General features: G+C 40.7%; 1 protein-coding gene across 2 annotated transcripts in view; it reads right to left on the bottom strand.

Moving 5' to 3' along the window:
* Positions 1–1,545: 1,545 nt before the first annotated feature.
* radil2b (Ras association and DIL domains 2b) overlaps positions 1,546–19,903 on the bottom strand; it is a 34,285-nt gene continuing 15,927 nt past the window's right edge. Inside the window, exons 6-18 of one of the 2 annotated variants that reach the window (XM_077626633.1) lie at positions 18,263–18,553; positions 17,805–18,194; positions 15,430–15,467; positions 15,174–15,337; positions 13,627–13,739; positions 11,851–12,118; positions 7,164–7,336; positions 6,778–6,925; positions 6,512–6,696; positions 3,434–3,806; positions 3,147–3,358; positions 2,930–3,069; positions 1,546–1,953 (exon numbers count right to left, since the gene is read on the bottom strand). In XM_077626633.1, the coding sequence (XP_077482759.1) occupies positions 1,860–1,953; positions 2,930–3,069; positions 3,147–3,358; positions 3,434–3,806; positions 6,512–6,696; positions 6,778–6,925; positions 7,164–7,336; positions 11,851–12,118; positions 13,627–13,739; positions 15,174–15,337; positions 15,430–15,467; positions 17,805–18,194; positions 18,263–18,553 (2,589 nt within the window). In that variant the 3' untranslated portion in view covers positions 1,546–1,859. The remainder of the gene's footprint in view (positions 1,954–2,929; positions 3,070–3,146; positions 3,359–3,433; positions 3,807–6,511; positions 6,697–6,777; positions 6,926–7,163; positions 7,337–11,850; positions 12,119–13,626; positions 13,740–15,173; positions 15,338–15,429; positions 15,468–17,804; positions 18,195–18,262; positions 18,554–19,903) is intronic. The other variant, XM_077626634.1, reaches the window with a different exon arrangement.

The following is a 19,903-nucleotide window of genomic DNA, read 5'->3' as shown; positions in this document are numbered from 1 at the left end:
AGGTTGTCCCCCGTCTCTAGCCAGGAGTCAGCTGGGATAGGCTCCAGCACCCCCCGCTACTCCAATGAGGATAAAGCGGTTCAGAAATTGAATGAAAACTTTGATTAAAAATTGCGATTATTGATTTAAAAAGGGGAAAATCGGGAAATATAATATGTATCTATACTCTTCATGATCCCAAAACAGAAAGTGGGCACTCATGATTTACTTTCTCGGGCCGCACAAAATGACGTAGCGGGCCAGATGTGGCCCACGGGCCGCCACTTTGACGCATATGCACTAGGGCATCTCTGGGCTGAGGAGTGGTGAGAGCGACCATTATTCTTGCTTCTTTGCGCTTTTCAGAAAGATGCCATTGATAGATGTAGACCAGGGGTGTCCAAACTGTTCCACGCAGGTTTTATTTCTACCTGATCCAGCTTTGATAGTTTATACTTATACTTATACTTTAATATATATTTATCTATTGATCTATCTATTTATATCTATCTTATTTCTTTATTAATACTAGATTAATAATTAAATTATATAATTATACAAATATAAATAAATAATAAATAAATATTTATCTATTTATTTATGTATTTATTTATTACCTATTTATTTATTCATTACCTATTTATTTATTTATTACATATTTATTGATTTATTACCTATTTATTTATGTCTAAAATGTATTTTCTTGTGTCTGTATTCTCACCCTCTTGCTACTGTGATAGTGACATTTCCCGAATACGGGAGGAATAAAGTTATCTAATCTAATCTATTCAATGAGGCTTCTCATGAAACCAACAGCACCTGACGGCAATCAACTGATTACACTTGTAAGAGAACAAATGGGTGAAAATGTATCCTCCTTCATTGGTTGGAATGAAAACCTGCACTCACTGTGGCCTTTCGAGGACTGGTTTGGACACCCATGTGGTAGACCAGGGGTGCCCAACTCCAGTCCTCGAGGGTCCCTATCCAGTTTGTTTTCCTTGTCTACCTCCACCAACACACCTGAATCAAATAATCAGGATCATTATCAAGCTTCTGGAGAGATTGCTGATGAGTTGATCATTTGATTCAGGTGTGGTACAGCAGTGGTCCCCAACCACCGGTCCGCGGCCCGATACCGGTCCACGAGCTACATAGTGGTGGTCCGTCAGAGTAAAAAATATTAATGTTTTCAATCTCCCCCTCTTACTTGAAATGAGAAAAGTTGTTATAATAACAATAATAAATAATTGCTATTATGCTTGCGACTTGTTTTTTTTGCCGTCGTGGGTGTTGTTGTGGACCGACCCCACCCCCACAAAATTTTATCTTAAGTTGTCGCCCTCCCCATTAGCCGGTCCGCGAGAAAAAAGAAAGATCTTTACCGGTCCGCGGTGAGAAAAACGTTGGGGACCACTGTCGTAGAGGACAGACTGGATAGAGGTCCTCTGGAGGTTTTGGCACAAATGGACTGGATTGGAGGATTTGATGCAGTAATATCCCTAAAAAAATGTTTCCAGCCACACATTCAAGATTTATTTTAAAAAAGTGTTTTATTCACAGAGGCACAGGTGGTAAAAAACAGAGCAAAAATATTTACTATCATGTCGAGTCAACTGATTTTTAAAAGTTGTAATAATTTTAAGTGCATTTTGTCTTCAGAATGAACAAGATTCTCCATTGTAGTAATCAATGTGGACCCGATGACGAGCTCAACATCAGGTTTTATGTGTATTACCATCAATCTTAAGATGGGAACACACATGCTGATAACCAGGCAGAATTTGAGCACCCAGACCCTCAAATTCCATTCAAAGTCGACACAAACACAATTCTTTGATGTCGCTAAAAGGTTACCCTTAGCATTTGCTTATGCTGTGTCAGCATTCCGTCTGTATCGCCTTGGCCATCCAATCAGATCTGACCACCAATAACCTCAGTCTATCACCTGATGACTGCATCAAATCCTTGCCACTAATGAGAAAAAGTTTTAAGACATAGAGAAAATAGTATTTAGAATCATTTGAAAGAATGTTCTTCTCTGTTTCTTAATACAGTGGTGCCTTGACATACGAGTGCCCCGACATACGAGCAATTTGAGATACGAGTAACATTTCGGGCAAATATTTATCTTGAGATACGAGACAAATTTTGATATACGAGTATACAGTGGACGTGAGAGGCTGCTCAAGAACATCATAGGCACTGTCTCTCTCCCCGCAACTCCCTTGTGTTATGTCTCTACGAGCACTGGGCGGAGCGTTGCATTTTTTTCAGTGTTTTTTCCCGTTAGACAGTGCAAATGGTGGCTCGATTGGCAATACGATGAGTAGATACTACTTGTTGGCAAGTGGCCGTGCGTTATCCTATTGTGAGGACATTTGTGTGCATCAGTTTAGGAATATTTTGAAGGGAATACAAAAGCAAACAACCCTCGATAGGTTGCATCTGAAAGTCAGGGTGGAGGCGGGGCAAATATAGCCAATCCGGGAGAAGAAAGGTATCAAAATGTAAAACAAAATTAGAATTAAGTTTAGTGTAAGGTTAGATTAAATTTATTTTTGAGTGTGTCTGCATCATAATCCAAGTTTATTTAAATTTGTTTTTGTTATCTTACGAGCGCGTTGCCGGGTAAAAAGTCCCCCCCCTCTCTGTCCGTCTCTCTCTCCCCTCCGCGAAATCCGTCTAATTTTAGTACTATTAAACACATTCTAGTTATTTGTTACTTTGTTAGTAGATGGCGAATTAGAACAAATACAAATGTTTTCCCAATCCAATTTCCTGTTTTGGGTCTTTTTTCAGAGGGTTAGAACGAATTAATTTGTTTTTAGTTCATTTCTATGGAAAACGTTCATTTGAGTTACGAGTAAATCGACATACGAGCTCAGTCTCGGATTGAATTAAGCTCGTATCTCGAGGTACCACTGTATATAGATTTTCGACTGTTTACTTTAGGCAGTTGGAGCCAAGCAAACTGACTCCATTAACAGCAAGTAACCGATCTCCTGGTTGCAGCTTCTCACAGCGGGCGGCAGGGGTGTCAGGAACCACAGCCCTTATGAAGATACCTTTCACCTTCAATTGCATATCCTGGAAAATATCAAAAAGTTTATATTTATATCTTTCATTTCCATCGGGTCCCTATTTATAGACTACAAAGAACTAACCCTTGTGTCCACTAGTGCAAGACCAACACCGCTGATGTCACGCTCAAGCTCCAGGCTGAATATCTCGTCATTGTTGTCATCAAAATGATTGCTTATGTCTTCGGCTTCCTCTTCTTCCTCCTCTATGAGTTCAAAAATCCTTTTCACACTTGTGTAATCTCGATTGAAATGGTCATCTTTCAGTGCAGTTTGGCATTCAAACATTAAACTACCTGATGAGAAAGTAATACAAGATTACTCTGAAAGAATATCAGGGAACAACAATGAAGGGTTAAGTTCTGCAGTACCTTCGCTGTGTGCATCGACATCAGAGACGGCAGGTACATCTTGGTCTTCATTGGAAAAATTAACGTGATCTAGGATAAGAGGGGTTTTGGGTGGGGTGAGAAGACAGGAGCGGTCTGGTGCTGACCTCCTGATGTCAGCGTTCTTCATCTCTCCTGTCCGCAGCTCCATATTCTGAGACTTCTGAGACAAGAGGTGGGCACCACAGGAGCTAAAGTAATCCAGGGATCCATGTATGGCGAATGGGAGGGATGGTGAGGGAGTTGATGGGGGCGAGTCAGGCCATGATTGCAAAGCCTGGACAGTTGCCTCAGATAATAATAGATGTTCAGGCATTTCCATTGTTTCCCGACTGCATTTGGCCTCCATGACCCCCTGAAATAGAAGTTGTAATGAAACCAAGGGAGTTGACCAACAATCAAATATAGTGGTGGCAAAGTGATGTCCAGGGGAAACCGGTCCTCATAAGTTGCTGTGGGTGCAGGTTTTTGTTCCAACGGGTAAAATCCACTTGCTAGCAGCATGTAACGATTAAATACAAATACTGGAGCTTTTCAAACATTACAACCGTGCCAGGGGGATAATTTACCCGGGAAAAGACAGCGATGGACGTCAATGGCGAAACGGCAAAAATTGCACTAAAATGGGAAAATATCCACTTCCTAGCAGCATTTAGTGATTAAATACAAACACTGGAGCTTAAATACAAACAGGAGGTTTTCAGGTATCAGAACTTGGCCCACATTTGAAATATTATTTAGGAATATAGCCATATTTTACTCACCAAAAATCCTTTTTAACTGTACACAATACCAATCCTCCTTTCTTTCATCCTTCTTTTATATCGCCATCGAAACTAATGCTGAAAGCCGAGCCTGTCCTGTTGTATTTCTGGCATAGTCGGTCTTGAAAATGGCTTTAAATCAACACAACAATATATTTGCTTGTGCAGCTAGCTCCAGATACAGTTTGGTAGCTCTGGCTAATCCACTTGATCATAGTTGGTGAAAGCGATGATGTATCCCTACGCCTGCGACAAGGCAATGACGTATCCCTACGCCTGCGACAATGCATTGTGGTGTTGCCAACTCGAAATCTGATTGGTTAAAGCAACAGTCTTATCGACGCTTGTTTAATGCAGCAGAGCCTGCAGAACTGATTGTGAAGGCCTTGAGGCAGATTTCTGACCCTGGCAACAAATAATGGCTGAAATGTGATTGGTTAAATGCTTCAATATGAAAACGCACATCTGGAAGCAGTGCAACCAGGGGAAAAGCAATGAAAGGAAGCTGACAGACAATTTGGAATTATTTAATAAGTATTGATGGACAAAATATTATATATGATTCAGATATTTCTTAGGCCAGCAGAGAAGGCCTTGAAGGCCCTGACGTCCCGCCACTGAGTTTAACCAATGAAGTTTCTCCATGAAACAAAAACCACTTGACTGCAATCCACTGATTGCACTTGCAGGACACATGAATGGTGAAAAGGTGTTCTCTTGATGGGTTGGAATGAAAACCTGCTCCCATTGTTCCCTTTTGTGGAATAGTTTGTACACCCCTGGTTCAGACTGCTTTGCTACTTCAGGACGTGGATGAATTATTGTGGCTGATTGATGCAATCAGGAATTCAGTTTGTTTACCGGAATATTCTGAAGTACCGTATTTACTCGAGTATAACGCGCAAAATTTTGTACCAAAAAATTGAAGCAAAGTTCGGGTGCGCGTTATACATGAGGTCTTCGCTTTTATGACCAAATTCCGGTGAAAAACTGCCCTATGCCGGTGAAAAAGTCCCCTCCGTCTTTGTCCGCCAGATGGCGTGCCAGAGCCCATTCTACCAGGGCCCATAGAAGGTAAATTTATATCCCCCTTCTCAGATGATATAATCTACCTTCTTTTACAAAAGCCAGCCCTCTCCAAATAGCCTTTGGCTAGTTTATAGGAAAAGGTCAAAAAAAAAAAACTCGATTCTGCCCAGGGAGCACTATCCTCGCTGAAGAAGATTGGAATAAACTGCTTGGTGAATCTGATGATGATGAATCAGACTTTGATTTTTTTTTTAATATTATGATGATGAATTAGACTTAAAATTGTAAATTATATTTGCAAATACTTCTGGTAGTTTGTTTTACCAGGTTTCTGTACCATATGTTGTGAATACATGTGTTCAGCATTTGCCAGTTACCAGTACCGGTGAAATCCTTGGTGCGAGCTGAGAAAAAGTGACCAAAAAATTTATACAAATTTTTAGTCACAACTTATGGCTGTGCATTATACAGGGGTGCGTGTTATACTCGAATAAATATGGTAGATTGTTTGATGGTAGATATAATTATGGGTACACGGTCGATTGGTCGCCAGTCTTTTGGTCACCGATCTTTTGGTCGCCGGTCTTTTGGTCGCCCGGAAGGTAAGTGATAATTACCATTTAAATCGTTGCTCAAAATCCCTAAATACAAACTGCAAATTACTATTTAGTCATACTTAATGCCCCAGTAATTATTAGGCTAAAGAAAAGCTCCAAATTTCCCGAACTTTTATTGTTTTTTGTTGGAGAACTTGTTAAGACCCTGACTGACGTAGCTTCTTAAAGGGACAACGCATGTACATACAAACTCTTATACACTCACACGTCGGGTCAGTGAAACTGCTCATGGCCTTTGTTGGCTTTTATTGATGCGTAGACCATGTTGTTTTACCTTGTTTTGTCGCCGGTCTTTTGGTCGTCGGTCTTTTGGTCGTTGGTCTTTTGGTCGTTGGTCTTTTGGTCGCCCGTTGTCGCGGTCGGGGCGACCAAAAGACCGTGACCAAAAGCCCGGCGACCAAAAGCCCGCGACCAATCGACCGCACACGTAATTATGTACACCAGAACACGATTACGTCAGCAATTCCATTTCTGAATGGTTGTGAAAAAACAAAATGAAGGTTTTGGAGTGGCCGAGTCAAACTCCTCGCAGAAAAGATCCGAAAAATGAAACTAAATCTCAGAACTGCGCTGCAAACCTAGTCCCTGTAACCACTAGCACACCATTCTTCCCACCGTTTGACAGTATACATAATCTGTGTCCCAGTTACCTGGTGCTGGCCAGTAGCGGTGACCTCATGAGACTGTAAGTTAGAGAGGTTGAAAATGAAAACTTGGAGCTTGTTTAGGTCTTCTACTAGGCTAGAATCAGTTACTGTGCTTCCCACAATGAATTGGCAATCTTCATCTGGTAGCACAAGAGTATGGTGGGTATCAAAACTCTGCAGAATATCCTCTAAAATAGAAGAGGCATACAGAATATAATGTTACAAAGATCTTTATCAGTGACAAATATACTTTTGTGTTCAACTCTCACCAGTTCTTTGCGCTTCTGTTTGGTCTCTGGCACACGGATTCCATTTGTGCCTGGCGGAACATGTTGGAATGTAGTCAATACGAAGCAAGTGGTTCAGCTGCGCCGCATTTAAGGAAGGGAAGTCAGATCGTAATGATGCCCAAGATGTCTATACATGCACGCACACACAAAATTGGGTTAATGAAACTTCTGTATAGGTTCACTCTCCATTGATTACTCTGCAAATATTTGAGGTCACTACTTGTGTTGTTTTACGAATACTAATAAACATTAGATAGGACAGGCACAATAAACAGGATTATGCAAGTGAGTGAAATGCATGACAAAAAATAATGGAAAATGTTTGCTTCCATAAATGAGATTCTTGTGAGTGCATTTTTTTTTACCTGAAATAAATTTTTCTTTGGCGTCGTAAGCAGATTGATTGCCGATGATAGGGCGCGCGTGCTCTCAAATGCCAATTTTCCCAATCCAGTTGTCTGGGACCAGTTTAAGAACAAGTCAAAATTGGTCCGTATGTGCATGCCTGTCGACTGCTGAAAAAATCCTGGCTCCACGCCTGCAAACACATCAAGAAAAACTCTGCTTTGAAATTGATCACTGCATAAATAGGGTGATTTACTGAGTTACATTTTTATTACTGACTGGCTGTAATATTTAATAGCCCATCTGTCTTTGATTGAAATGTGAAAGAAATGCATATGATGTACCACAAATCAGAAATTCTAACTAGAATAAAGGTCTAATGATATTCCATGTTTTTCAATGTCAACAATGAATGCTATAAGTGACAAATGCTATTTAACTCACTCCCGTTCTGTTCGATTGGGTTGTATATCTATCGATGCCATTGGAAGTGAATGTCATTGTAAAATATCAACAACCATATATACTTTATAATGCTGGTTGATTTCCAGAGGCGAAAAATACAATGCTACCTCTACTTACAAATGCTTCTACGTACAATTTTCAGGATACGAAAACCTTTGATACGAAATCTCCCAAGACGTCAATACATTTCCTGTACCCGTTATTTTATTATGAAATTTTTGCAGTACATTGTCTGTGATATTGGAGGTATTACTGTACTCGCCTGACTTAATATGTCAGGTAACAAAATGACTTAAAAAACACCATTGTCTGGTTTAAAGGAATCTGTCAAAACATAGGCGTTGTTCTTGTTTTTTAAAGCATGAGGATGGTTGGACTTGTTGATTAAGGCTGACTTTTCCATGAAGCAGCCAGCAGCATCCCCTCACATGCGATCCGTGTGAAGCCCTGGCCGACGCCGCAGGTAGGGGCTGCTGAAGCCCCGGCCCATGCCACGGGCACAGGCTGCCGAAGCCCTGGCTGACGCCGCGGGCATGGCCCGCTGAAGCCCTGGCTGAAGCCGCAGGCATGGGCTGTCGAATTGTCGGCCGACTGACCGGGCAAAGTAAACTTCCACTTCACTCCTCCGCGTCGTCCAACCGTCCTTTAGCCATCAGAGGGGCTCTATTTTCGGATATGTCCAACGAGGTCAGCTCCCTAAATGGAATCTCAACTTCCACGTTGCTCCGCCTTGACTTTCCGCTATCCTCGCCGATCAAAGTGCTCTATTTTCGGACAAGGCTGATAGCGTCCACCGTAACGTCGCCCAGGGCTCGCATTCCAAGTTTTATTTTCAAATAAGCGCCACGACGTACGGTCGCACTTCTGATAAAAATCCACCCTCACAGTGGCTCCCGGCCACTCAGAAAGCTTTATTCTCAGTTAAAAATGATGGCCGCTGCCAGCCATTTTTTTTCGTCAGTGTTGGATCCTCTGTTCCGCCATTTTTCTAATGGCAAGCGGAAGACAGGGGTGTGGCTTCTGCTTGTGAGTTTCAGCGTGGGTTTTCACATTTTTATGGATGTTTTTTTTCCTAGAAAAAAATCTGCGATGTAATGAACTTGCAAAGTGAAGAAGGATCACAGTAGTGTTTTTCCCACATGGCTTGCACCCTCACCCTGCCCTGTTTCAACCAAACTCTATCCTGTTTTCAGTTTTTTTAATTCTATTTGGAATTAGGTGTACCTCCTCTTCACATGCTCTGAGGAAGAAATAATGTCATCAGCAGTAATAACATTCATTTCTCAATTAAGTGGCACAATCAATATTCAACAGAACATTTTAGTGTGTTTTGCAGAGTTAAGCAAAAAAATCATGTGTATCCTGTTGAGTGAATTTTGAGAAAGTCATATTAAAAGACCATGTGTTATTATTTCCTATTTCAAAATTACCTGCACATAATCAACTGTCATAACGATATATGCACACTAGCCGCGTGTTTTTACACATGTTTCCATTTAGCAGTCCACAGAAATTTAGAGTGATTAGTCAGCATTTTGGTGCGCATATCCACAGAGCAGTTGGCAATTGTGAATGTGAACAAGCGGCATTCGCTGAGCTCTCATAGACTTGAAGCAGAGGGCTCAGTCTTGACTCGGAATCAAACATATCTTAACTTTGTGTTAAGACAAAAGGGAAGGCTTTTACAAGATTAGTCAAAGTTTGAATTGGCATGACTATTTGGATGCTTTCCATTTATCCAGGATGTCCACACTGCGGCCAAGTGGACACCTGTGGGTTGCTACACAGTTTTTGTTGGCCAGCAGAAAATGATGAAAATACAGTGGTACCTTTACTCATGAAATGTATTCGTTCCAATAAGTAGAATCATATGTCATATTGAATTAGCACAATTAGTTCCACAATCTTTAATACTAGACCCCAAACCCTTTAAAAATATGAAAATATGCAAAGTGTCGATGAAATGACGTATTTGGGCAAAAAAAGAGAAAAAAGTTCATATGTTAAACATGAATAAGAAATACTAAGATCTTTGCCAATGAAGTGGAATTGCTAGTGGCCGCTTAGTACACACACATAAACATACTGTTGGGTTTATTCTGGGATGTTACTATATGTTCATTAAGCATTTAATAGGTAATGAAGCTATAAATAAATTTGTGCTATACTTTATGTTGGGACCGAGTAAGCACGAGGACACTTTCCCCCCACGGCTGCTTTCGAGGCCAATTAATTGTTTTCAGGACTATTGACCGAACCGGACACCATGTTCCAGGCCGAGACTGTTGATCTGAGTTGGCAATGAAGATCTACGAGGGACTCTTAAATTGCTTTGACTTGGATTCCGGCAGATGGCGATAATCGAATCAACTTCCGAAAATATTCGCATTATTGTTTAAAAATACGGTCGCTCTGTTTACCTTATAAAGAAATTATTATGCTTATTCGTGCAAATTCTTACGCAGGTGTTTTTGGTTCCGATCTAATATGAGATTGATGTGGCAGTTGTTTTTTGACCTTAATGGTGTTATTCGGTTAGCTTATGCAATTGTTTGAATCAGATTACCTCAAATGTTTTGATTATGCGCCGACTAAATTGACAGAGAAAGATGCCGTTTCTTTAGAATCATCCTGGACGAGGGCGAGTTAGGAGTGATTTTCCTTGCAAGTTGTAGCCAGAGTATGTTAATGATGTCTCCCTGTTTTGATTAAAGTGTATTAATAATAAACCTATCACATACAACAACTTAAAAGTTATGTTACGCACGGTCAGAAAAAATAAAAAACAGCTCCACGACAAACGAGGGTCGATGGCACATGAATTCACTGCTAGCCGGATCTACTCAGCTATTGTCCCAGAGAAGATTAAAAAGTGAAGGAAAAGGGGCTTTTAGTAGGACGGTTTTACTAAAACTCTACCCATGGCTGCTACCAATAAGGCAGTGTTAAAGGGTTAGCAAAATGTCCATGACAGAATGTTGTGATTTCTGAAATGCAACCAACAACTGTTTTAAAATAATTTCCTACTGAATCTTAGACAACTATATTTGTTTACTTCTCTTTTTCTGGTTACTTTTCATTCAAGTTTATACTTTGTGGTTGACTTCATATTAGTAACAATGGTTACTACTTCAACCAGTTCTCTTACTTATTATTGGTTTTGTTTTAGCATTGAGGATGCTATGAAAGCCCAATCTCAGCCCATTTAAGCCAGTAAATATATTCATCCATTCATTTTTTGAACCGCAGCGGACACCATGAATTGGTGGCCAGCCAAAAGCATGGCACGAGGAGACGGACGATCATTCACGCTGACACTCATATCTAAGGGCAATTTAGAATGTTCAACCAGCCTACTATACTTGTTTTTGGACTGTGGGAGGAAACCGGAGTAACTGGAGAAAACCCATGCAAGCCTGGGGAGAACATGCAAACTCAACACAGGAGGACTGACCTGCGATCGAACCCAGGACCCCAGAACTGTGAGGCCGACGCGCTAACCACTCATCCAGGCTGTTTGCCAGTAATTATGAGACATTAAGGTTTTTCACATGTGATAGATAGCCTGCTCACATTAAATCTGTGGTTGACCGACCACTATTTCTGCATGATTACAATATAAGTGTGATTGTGTCGAGGACAATTGAGAGGTTTTATTTTGTGATGATTTTTTCCCTCATCGTGTAAGAATGCTAAGATTCCAATTTAAGATTTTTTAAATTGATTTTTGGTCTGTCTTCTGGGCCAAAATTGGTCATACCTTCCAATGAAGCAATAAACCTGATTGCTGGTACAAATGTCCAATTGACAACATAATGGGAAAGTTAGCGCGTCGGCCTCACAGCTCCGGGGTCCCAGGTTCAGATACAGGTCACGTCCACTTGTGTGGAGTTTGCATGTTCTCCCCGGCCTGCATGGGTTTCCTAAGGGTACTCCGGTTTCCTCCCACATTCCAAAAAACATGCATGGCAGGCTGATTGGACACTCTAAATTGCCCCTAGGTATGGGTGTGCGTGTGCATGGTTGTCCGTCTCCTCCTGCCCTGCGATCGGCTGGCCACCGATTCAGGGTGTCCCCCGCCTCTGTCCCAGAGACAGCTGGGATTGGCTCCAGCAACCCCCGCAACCCTAATGAGGATAAAGCGGTTCAGAAAATGAGATGAGAGAAGAGATGAAAATAATGCATTGCTTTGTTGCCCAACCAACAATGTGATTGCACATCTGTGTGAGGATGCTTCAGTACCTCTCTCCATGAGTAAATTGAAGAGTGACGCATTGATGAAGTAGAATAGGAAGGCATTGAGCTGTGTGGAAATCTCAGGGTGGAGCTGACAGTCTAACAGTAGGTTCTGTGTCTGGGATAGGATCTCCAAAACCTGCTGGACTCCATCAGGGGCTGTCAACTCTTTGCTATGCTCTGGCAGAATACTCTCATCAGTTGGAGAGTGACCCTCAAGACCTTCCTTGAATGGGTTGCAGTCCAGAAACCCCGGAAGGCTAGGATACAGAACCTGAAAGAACATCATAGGTTCAGTTAACTGCATTCATATTAAGGTGACCCATTCTGCTGGTAGCTCAGCAAAGTTCAAATTTTATGCTGTGATTATTGGCCCTCTGAGGGAGATGAAAGACCACGTTATGTTCCTTTCACTTAACATGCCCCTCTTCTTTTGACAATGCAACATTATTGATGGGAGATTAAAAAGACAAAACTGGAAGAATCCTCAAAAATGAGGGCACTTTTCTTCCTCTCTCACTAAAAGGTCCTTTCTACTCCGCAGAATAAGCATGGACAATGACCACTCTGTTTAAGCTAATTGTATACAGACATCCCCTTTTCTCAGCTTTTACGCCCACCAAGGCCAGCACCGACACTAGGTCCACATTCCAAAAAAGTTGAATATGGCTCATGTGGGCTTGGCATGGTCTAGTAACAAGACTGCTGAGTGAAGAGTTCTGAAGGAATCCGCCCTAAGCAGATCATTTTACTTTCACTGTGAAGCCTTTGGTAGGCGGGGGAAAGCTGAACACAAACAGCAGACAGGAACACACCACAGCGCCAATCCCACATGAGACAATGGAAATGGGGGAAAAAAATAACATTTTTTCTGGTTGGAAACTGGCATGCAGTGAAGGCAAGCAATGAGAATAAAACCAACCTTTATGCTTGATTTACCAAATTCGTCCAAAGACCTGTGTTGTCTAACAGTCTAAATTGTGTATTCATCATAAATGGCAAATAAACAGTCTGCCCACAAGTCTGGAGAAGTGCATATATCCATCAGCACGTCTTTATTTGAAATAGTTTGTCATTAATGGCGCCTCTTGTTTTCCACACTGCAGCAATTTTCACCACAATTAACTCAGTACTTATGAAACATGTGTATACTGTACGTATAAACACTGTGTTTAGTTAGTTATTGAAAAAATGCAACTAAATTAAATATGGACACAGAATGTTCCCTATTTTCTTTGGAATGGCCGCGTCGTCGTTGAAAATGGGTCGGATTGGCTAAACAACCAAGAGGGAAGTTTTGACATGAAACTTAATCACTAGGGTTGAATTGAGTAGCTTTAGCGTGCTTGACATTTGAGACCTCATAGCATTCCTCGCTAATTCTGCTCTTTCATTCAGGGAAAGAGGAGGTTCCTGCGGTGAGATGACAAGCATGATGGATGACATGACCGATGGCACAACCAGTGTAATGTGTGTGTAACTGGCAACTGGGTCTACCAAAACCCTTTGATATTCTACTCTTCTTTCGTCCAGACACAAAAAGCAAATAAAAATACATTTCAGATCACCAGCAGCACACTGACCAGAAACTAAGAAGTGACCAGGCTGAGGTTTTATATTTTATATTTGACATATCTTTAAAAGCTTTAAAACAAAACCATTGACTAATCCTTTCATAACATTTCAAAAAAGCTATACTCATTTTAATACTTTGAAAGCATTTCTGGTAAAGAAAAATCTGAGCATTCAGAGGCATCAGGCATCAGGTACATATCCTTGTACCTTGGTAATGTGGTACACAGATTGTTGAAAAGTAAGCATGATGACCTCCTCCAGGGCTTCTATTGTTTCTTCACTGGCTGAGCGGACACAGGACAACTGCAGCTCCAGCAGGTCTGGAAAATAAACAACACCACTGAACAAAAATATAGTAAATTTGACAGTTTTGTGGACGGCCCGGCGACCCCAGTGATGGACCTGGGTTCAAATCCAGGTCGGTCCACCTGTGTGGAGTTTGCATGTTCTCCCCGGGCCTGCGTGGGTTTCCTCCGGGTACTCCGGTTTCCTCCCACAGTCCAAAAACAAGTATAGTAGGCTGGTTGAACATTCTAAATTGCCCCTAGGGATGGGTGATGGACAAAGAGATGGACAAGCATGCACAAAAATATAGTAACTGTGAGGCTGACGCGCTAACCACTCATGTGCATGCTTGTCCATCTCCTTGTGCCCCGAGATCGGCTAGCCACCGATTCAGGGTGTCCCCCGCCTCTGGCCCGGAGTCAGCTGAGAAAGGCTCCAGCACCCCCCACCCCCCACCTAATGAGGATAAAGCGGTTCAGAAAATGAGATGAGAATACAGACGCTCCCCTACTTACGAACGAGTTAGGTTCCGAGCGATTGTTCATAAGTTGAATTTGTTTGTAAGTTGATTCAGTGCTATATTTTGTATTATAATTTATGTTTAAGGCCTATATAAGTATATTGAAGGTTTATATAAGTGCATTTGTATGTTTAAGGCTTGTATAAGTAACACGCATTGGTTTGTACTGAAATTTTTTTTAATAAAATGGAGAGAATATGTACAGTACTGTATAGAGAGAGAGATTTATGTATTAGAAACTGGCCGAAAGAAGCGATCTAACGACGATTGCACAGTTTTCTTCTTTTTTTTCATCATAAATGATGCGGTAGCACTGTATGGCATCATTCAATTGATTTGCAAACTTTGTGCAACGTTCAATATTTGGGTCCTGCTGCTCGATCTTTCTGTTTATAAATGGTACTGACGGTCGAACGATTGAAGTTGTATGCCCGTGAAACAATCACCACTCTCACACGCATCAAGCTTTGTTATTATTGCCACTCGTTTCAAATGAAATGGCTTGCCTCTTCCTTGCAACTCCCTCAATAGAAGCATTTCGCTTTTTACCTACCATATTCAATAATGGATGCACGAGATATTTAATGATACAAATGAAAAAGGTTCTTTGCCCACTGGAGATACGTTCACGCACTTCCGCATTGCAACGAAGAAGGTAGATGCTGGGTGAGCTGAGCCCTCACAGCGCCAGGCGTCGGTATTAGCGGCGGAAAGAAGCACTACTCGGAAAAAAATACAAAATTGGACTTACGAACATTTTTCGACTTAAACGCAATTTGCAGACATGTTCGTATGTACCGTTGTTCGTAAGTAGGGGAGCGTCTGTACATGTAAGCATCACTATAGTCATATACATACATTTAGTGCCATAATACGAATATCTAATGTGCAGCACTTTTAGCATTGGTAAAAATGATGATTTGTGGAATAATATCAAAATGTGACTGACCCAAATTTGTCCAATCCTCTCTTTCTTCTCTTTCATCTTCATTCTCCTCTTGAGTTCTCCACTCCAAGAGGAGCGGCAGCTGATTCTTGATGAACTGGAGCAACTCCAGGCTGTTTGACAACCATGCCACTAGGGGTAACAGTCCTGTGATGATGTCCTTGTTGCTGAAAGGTTGTAGGACATCCAGGTATAAGCTTTCATCAGAAGGATCTGAATGACTACATGAATAATGTCAGAGTCAGAAAGAAGGGCTTACACTTCTTTTGGAAAAGCAGATAGTTCCTTGGTTTGCTCCTGTATGGAAACATTATTTTTAAAACTTCAAATTTGCAATAAGAATGATTACATCCACGCTCTAAACTTTCAGGAGATAAGAAGGTCTCTGTGAAGTTGTTTGTCTGTTTTGTGCCCTCTGATTGGATGGCAACTAGTACCCTGCAAACTTAGTCACGATAAGCTGGATAATGAAAGAACGAGTGAATGATTACTTCTTGGGTATTTTGGGACACACATTAGAACTTGATCGAATTTGACATGTTTCCGTCCCTCTGATTCACAGTCAGTAGAGGCCCGATTCTGGGATATGCTTGTAAGATTATATTGAAATGTTTGGAAAATAATCAGGCCACCCATCGTAAATGTCAAACAGGTTCGGTAGTTATAATGCCACAAGGTCACAATGCCACAACTGAGTCAAGAAATGTGACGGGAACCAATTAGCCAATTAGCAAGCAAGCTAAAGTGATTTTTAGAAACAAAGGAGCAACTTTTTGAGTATTTCTATTGTATAAAATGTCTTCAATTTTCCCTCCACAAAAATAAAAAGGATAAGAAAATTTCAGACCCCTCCATGATTTCTAAGTGGGAGAATCTGCAATATAGTAGGGCATTCAAATACTTATCTATGGTATTTTCTCGCATATAAGCCACATTTGTAACTCCAAAAATGATGATTGAATCAAGGGTACGGCTTATATGCGCACAAGTCTTACAGCGTTGCTATACTCTTTTTCACCAATAGATGTCGGAAAATTAACATTTACTATTTGTGGTTATTTTCTGTTTTGCAGTAAGAAAACAACCATTACCGGATGAATTACTTTTTATGATATTGATCCTAATAATGTGCTTTTGATTCATACAGTATCTCAGAAATACCATGTGCGATGATTTTTCTTAAGATTTTCCTTTCAAAGTAACCCATTTGTACTCCCTATAAAAACCATTAATATGGAGGTGAAAATTGTGAATAAGGGGGTGGCCTAGACGCGAGAAATTGTAAAATTCAACGATTTTAAGGCAATTTTAAGGGTGCGGCTTATATGCGAGAAAATACGGTAACTTGCTGTACATGTCTTGGAGGTTAATGTCACCGTGCTGAGGTTGTTGTGGCTTCATTTGCTGTTTTATTTTGAAATTATTACAATTCTCATTTCAGAGCACTTGCTCTTCTCCATGTCATCCTCAATCCAATATTGTTTCCCATTATCCTGAGTGTAAATGTTGTGACTCTTGTCTTGTGCCAGAGGGTCTTCATCCAACTGATGCCAACATGACAACGAAAGCCACTGTACGCCATAAGATAAGTTTTTTTACTGCTTTGACTTTTGTTCATATCATTTGTCCTGCTGAGTAGGAGTCGGTTTTAGTTTGACATTTTCTCCTTGAGTGATGTATTTTATTTTATTTTTTTATTGTTTGTTTCTCCTTTTTTATTCTAGTCGTATCTCAAGTAGTGATGTTCCAGACCGATACTGTCTCCCCATCGGCATCCGGTACAGCTATTTTATCTAGAAGTCAAGAGTTTTCACAACCATGGAGCTTTTTGGCTGCTTAAAACCAAACCACTAGGCAAACATGTCAGCTCAGTGGGACTACTTCTTTTTAGAAACTAATCATAGTAACAGAGGATCGTGTAATATTTATAGAGAGCATTTCCTGAGGTGCTACCAACAGGGCTCACTTTATCCATTCATTCATATTGGTATTGCACAGGCATTAAGTCGGTATCGGCTAATCATATCTTGAAAAAATCTAATCTAAAGTCAAGAAAAATCAGCACCGGGACATCTCCTAACCAATGTTCCCTCTAATTTTTTGTTTGTCTGGGCAGAAAGACAACCTCCCTGAGCACACTGAGTACCGGTGTGAGCAACATTCATTGCTCGCTATGGGCACACACCAGTATCACACCTGCCATAAGCAGGTGCATGTCTACTACACATTAATGATTTAGTAATAATAAAATGTAATGATTAATATCTGTGAATGGGCGGCCCGGCGGATGAGTGGTTCGCGCGTCGGCCTCACAGCTAAAAAAATAAAAATAAAAAATAAAATAAAAAAATAAAAAAATGGAATTTTATTTTGTGCGCTCCATATGATTTGCTATGCGCAGAGAAGACAAGAGTAGTGCGCAATTGCGCCGGCGCGCAGCTTAGAGGGAACATTGCTCCTAACTACAGTCCAGTCTTGAAAGCTAAACCTTATCATGCATATTGTTAAATGTCAGAATATCGCACAAGTCTTAGGGAATTTAAATATAAACTCTACTTATGCCTTTTTATGGCAGCACTTAACACAGTTTTCATGACGTTGAAAAATATGACGCATCAATCTATGAACACTCACCCAAACAGCACTCTGAATTTCACTTGCAATAAACAGCAGAAGCCTTCTCAGGTCCGAGGTACTAAGATATGAGGCCGAATACTGAATGCATAAGCACATCAGGAACGCGATGCTTAGTGATGGTCCATCTTTGACAACACTGCTTCCATTTGCAACTATTTGTTTGATGATGGAATGTTCATCATCAATCCGATAGTTCAAATTCAGGCAGTGACCCTCAGGGGTTTTGAAAAATTGAGGTTTTCTCTTGAGGCACTCTTTGCTGGTTGTAAAGTCACCAAAGATGTTGGAGTCTATCACATCTCCTGTCTGGCTTGCCGTCAGAGCAGGTGTAGTGTACCCAAACAACCAGGGGGGAGTAGACAAGCTTGGAGCAATACTGTTCACCTCCTTTTTACAGAAAGAAACAACAACATCGTAATGAGTGAATTTGTGACTTTTTGTTTAATAGTTATTACCTTGTGCATCAAGGGATCTTTAAATAGAAACAGGTAGCTTTGTCCAAGCCCGATGACATCACCAGGGTGAAGTTCTACTTTCTTTTTTAACACTTTGCCATTCCTTGTGAGTACTGCACCCGGAAAAGGGGACAGCATGGTTGATCCGCGAGTGCTAATACGATGAAAAATGCAATGTTTTGGAAGAATATCTTCAGCATGGAGGACAATGTCTGCTTGTGATACATCTCCGCCGTCATTTTGTCGCCCGAATACAATGCTTGAGCTCATAAGTTGGTAGAGGACCAAGTCCTAAGGAGATAAGTACAAGACAAAAAAACAATAGTATAATATAATAGCACATCACTCTGAATTGCCCCTCGGTATGAGTGTGACGCGATTGGCAGTCCATCTCCTTGTGCCCTGCGATAGGCCTGAACATGGCTGGGATAGACTCCAGCACCCCCCGCTACCCTTGTGAGGATAAGCGGTATGGAAAATGAATGAATCATAGCTTATTTAGTTTTTAATCAAAGTAGCTTATTTAAAATAAAATAATAACCAACACCATATATCAAATACAATGAAGTGACAAGTTTATCCTAATATCAAAGGTTTTGTTTACCAAAAAGTAAGTCGTATATATGATATGATAGGTTCACCAATTAATAGTACCCAAAATAACTCCAACATGATACAATGAATATTGCATGACTGTTTTTTATGTACTAAAATGTTGATTTAATAACCTATTTGAATCTTTTGTAACTATTATTCAACCTTATATTGCTGGTATGGTTATGCAAAGCACGGTAGAATCAGCTAGGAAGAAGACAAGAATGGGAACAATTTATGAAATAACTGTGGTAAACTTCGCATGATTGGTTTTATTGTAGGCAGAACCATGGTTAGCACATTTAACAATTTAAAGATTTAAGTTTCAACTTTGGTTAACTCATGAAAATTGTGTACGTACTCATGTTACTTGTTTGCATGTTCTCCAAGTGCTTGTGTGGGTTCTATCCAGGTACTCCAGCTTCCTCCCATATTTTAAAAACAAGTGTTGTCCAATGCAAATGTTGGTACTCGGTCGTTTGGTCGCCGGTCTTTTGTTCACCCGGAAGGTTATTGATAATTACCATTTAAATCGTTACTCAAATTCCCTAAATACAAACTGCGAATTATTATTTAGTCATACTTAATGCCATATTAATTATTACGCTAAAGAAAAGCTCCAAATTTCCCGTACTTTTATTGTGTTTTGTTGGAGAACTTGTTAAGACCCTGACTGGCGTAGCTTCTTAAAGGGACAACGCATGTACATACAAACTCTTATACACTCACACGTCCGCTCAGTGAAACTGCTCAGGGCCATTGTTGGCTTTTATTGATGCGTAGACCGTGTTGTTTCACCTTGTTTTGTCGCCGGTCTTTTGGTCGCCCGTTGTTTGAGTCCGGGCGACCAAACGACCGCACACGCAAATGTTTATTTGTCTATATTAGAAATTAGATATCACCAACAGAAAAGAAAGTCAGATCCCCATTTGGTAGCGCAATCTTAGGATTTGTTATATTCTTAAAATTCAGCAGTAATGACTTCAGGCAAGCGGCGGACTCCACCCTAGACTGGTCGCCAGTCAATTGTAGGGCACCCAGAGAGAG

This window comes from Stigmatopora argus, chromosome 18, assembly GCF_051989625.1.
Source record: "Stigmatopora argus isolate UIUO_Sarg chromosome 18, RoL_Sarg_1.0, whole genome shotgun sequence".
In the NCBI taxonomy this organism is placed as follows: domain Eukaryota; kingdom Metazoa; phylum Chordata; class Actinopteri; order Syngnathiformes; family Syngnathidae; genus Stigmatopora; species Stigmatopora argus.
Note: the sequence above shows the minus strand (reverse complement) of the source record. Positions and strands in the feature narration are given on the sequence as shown.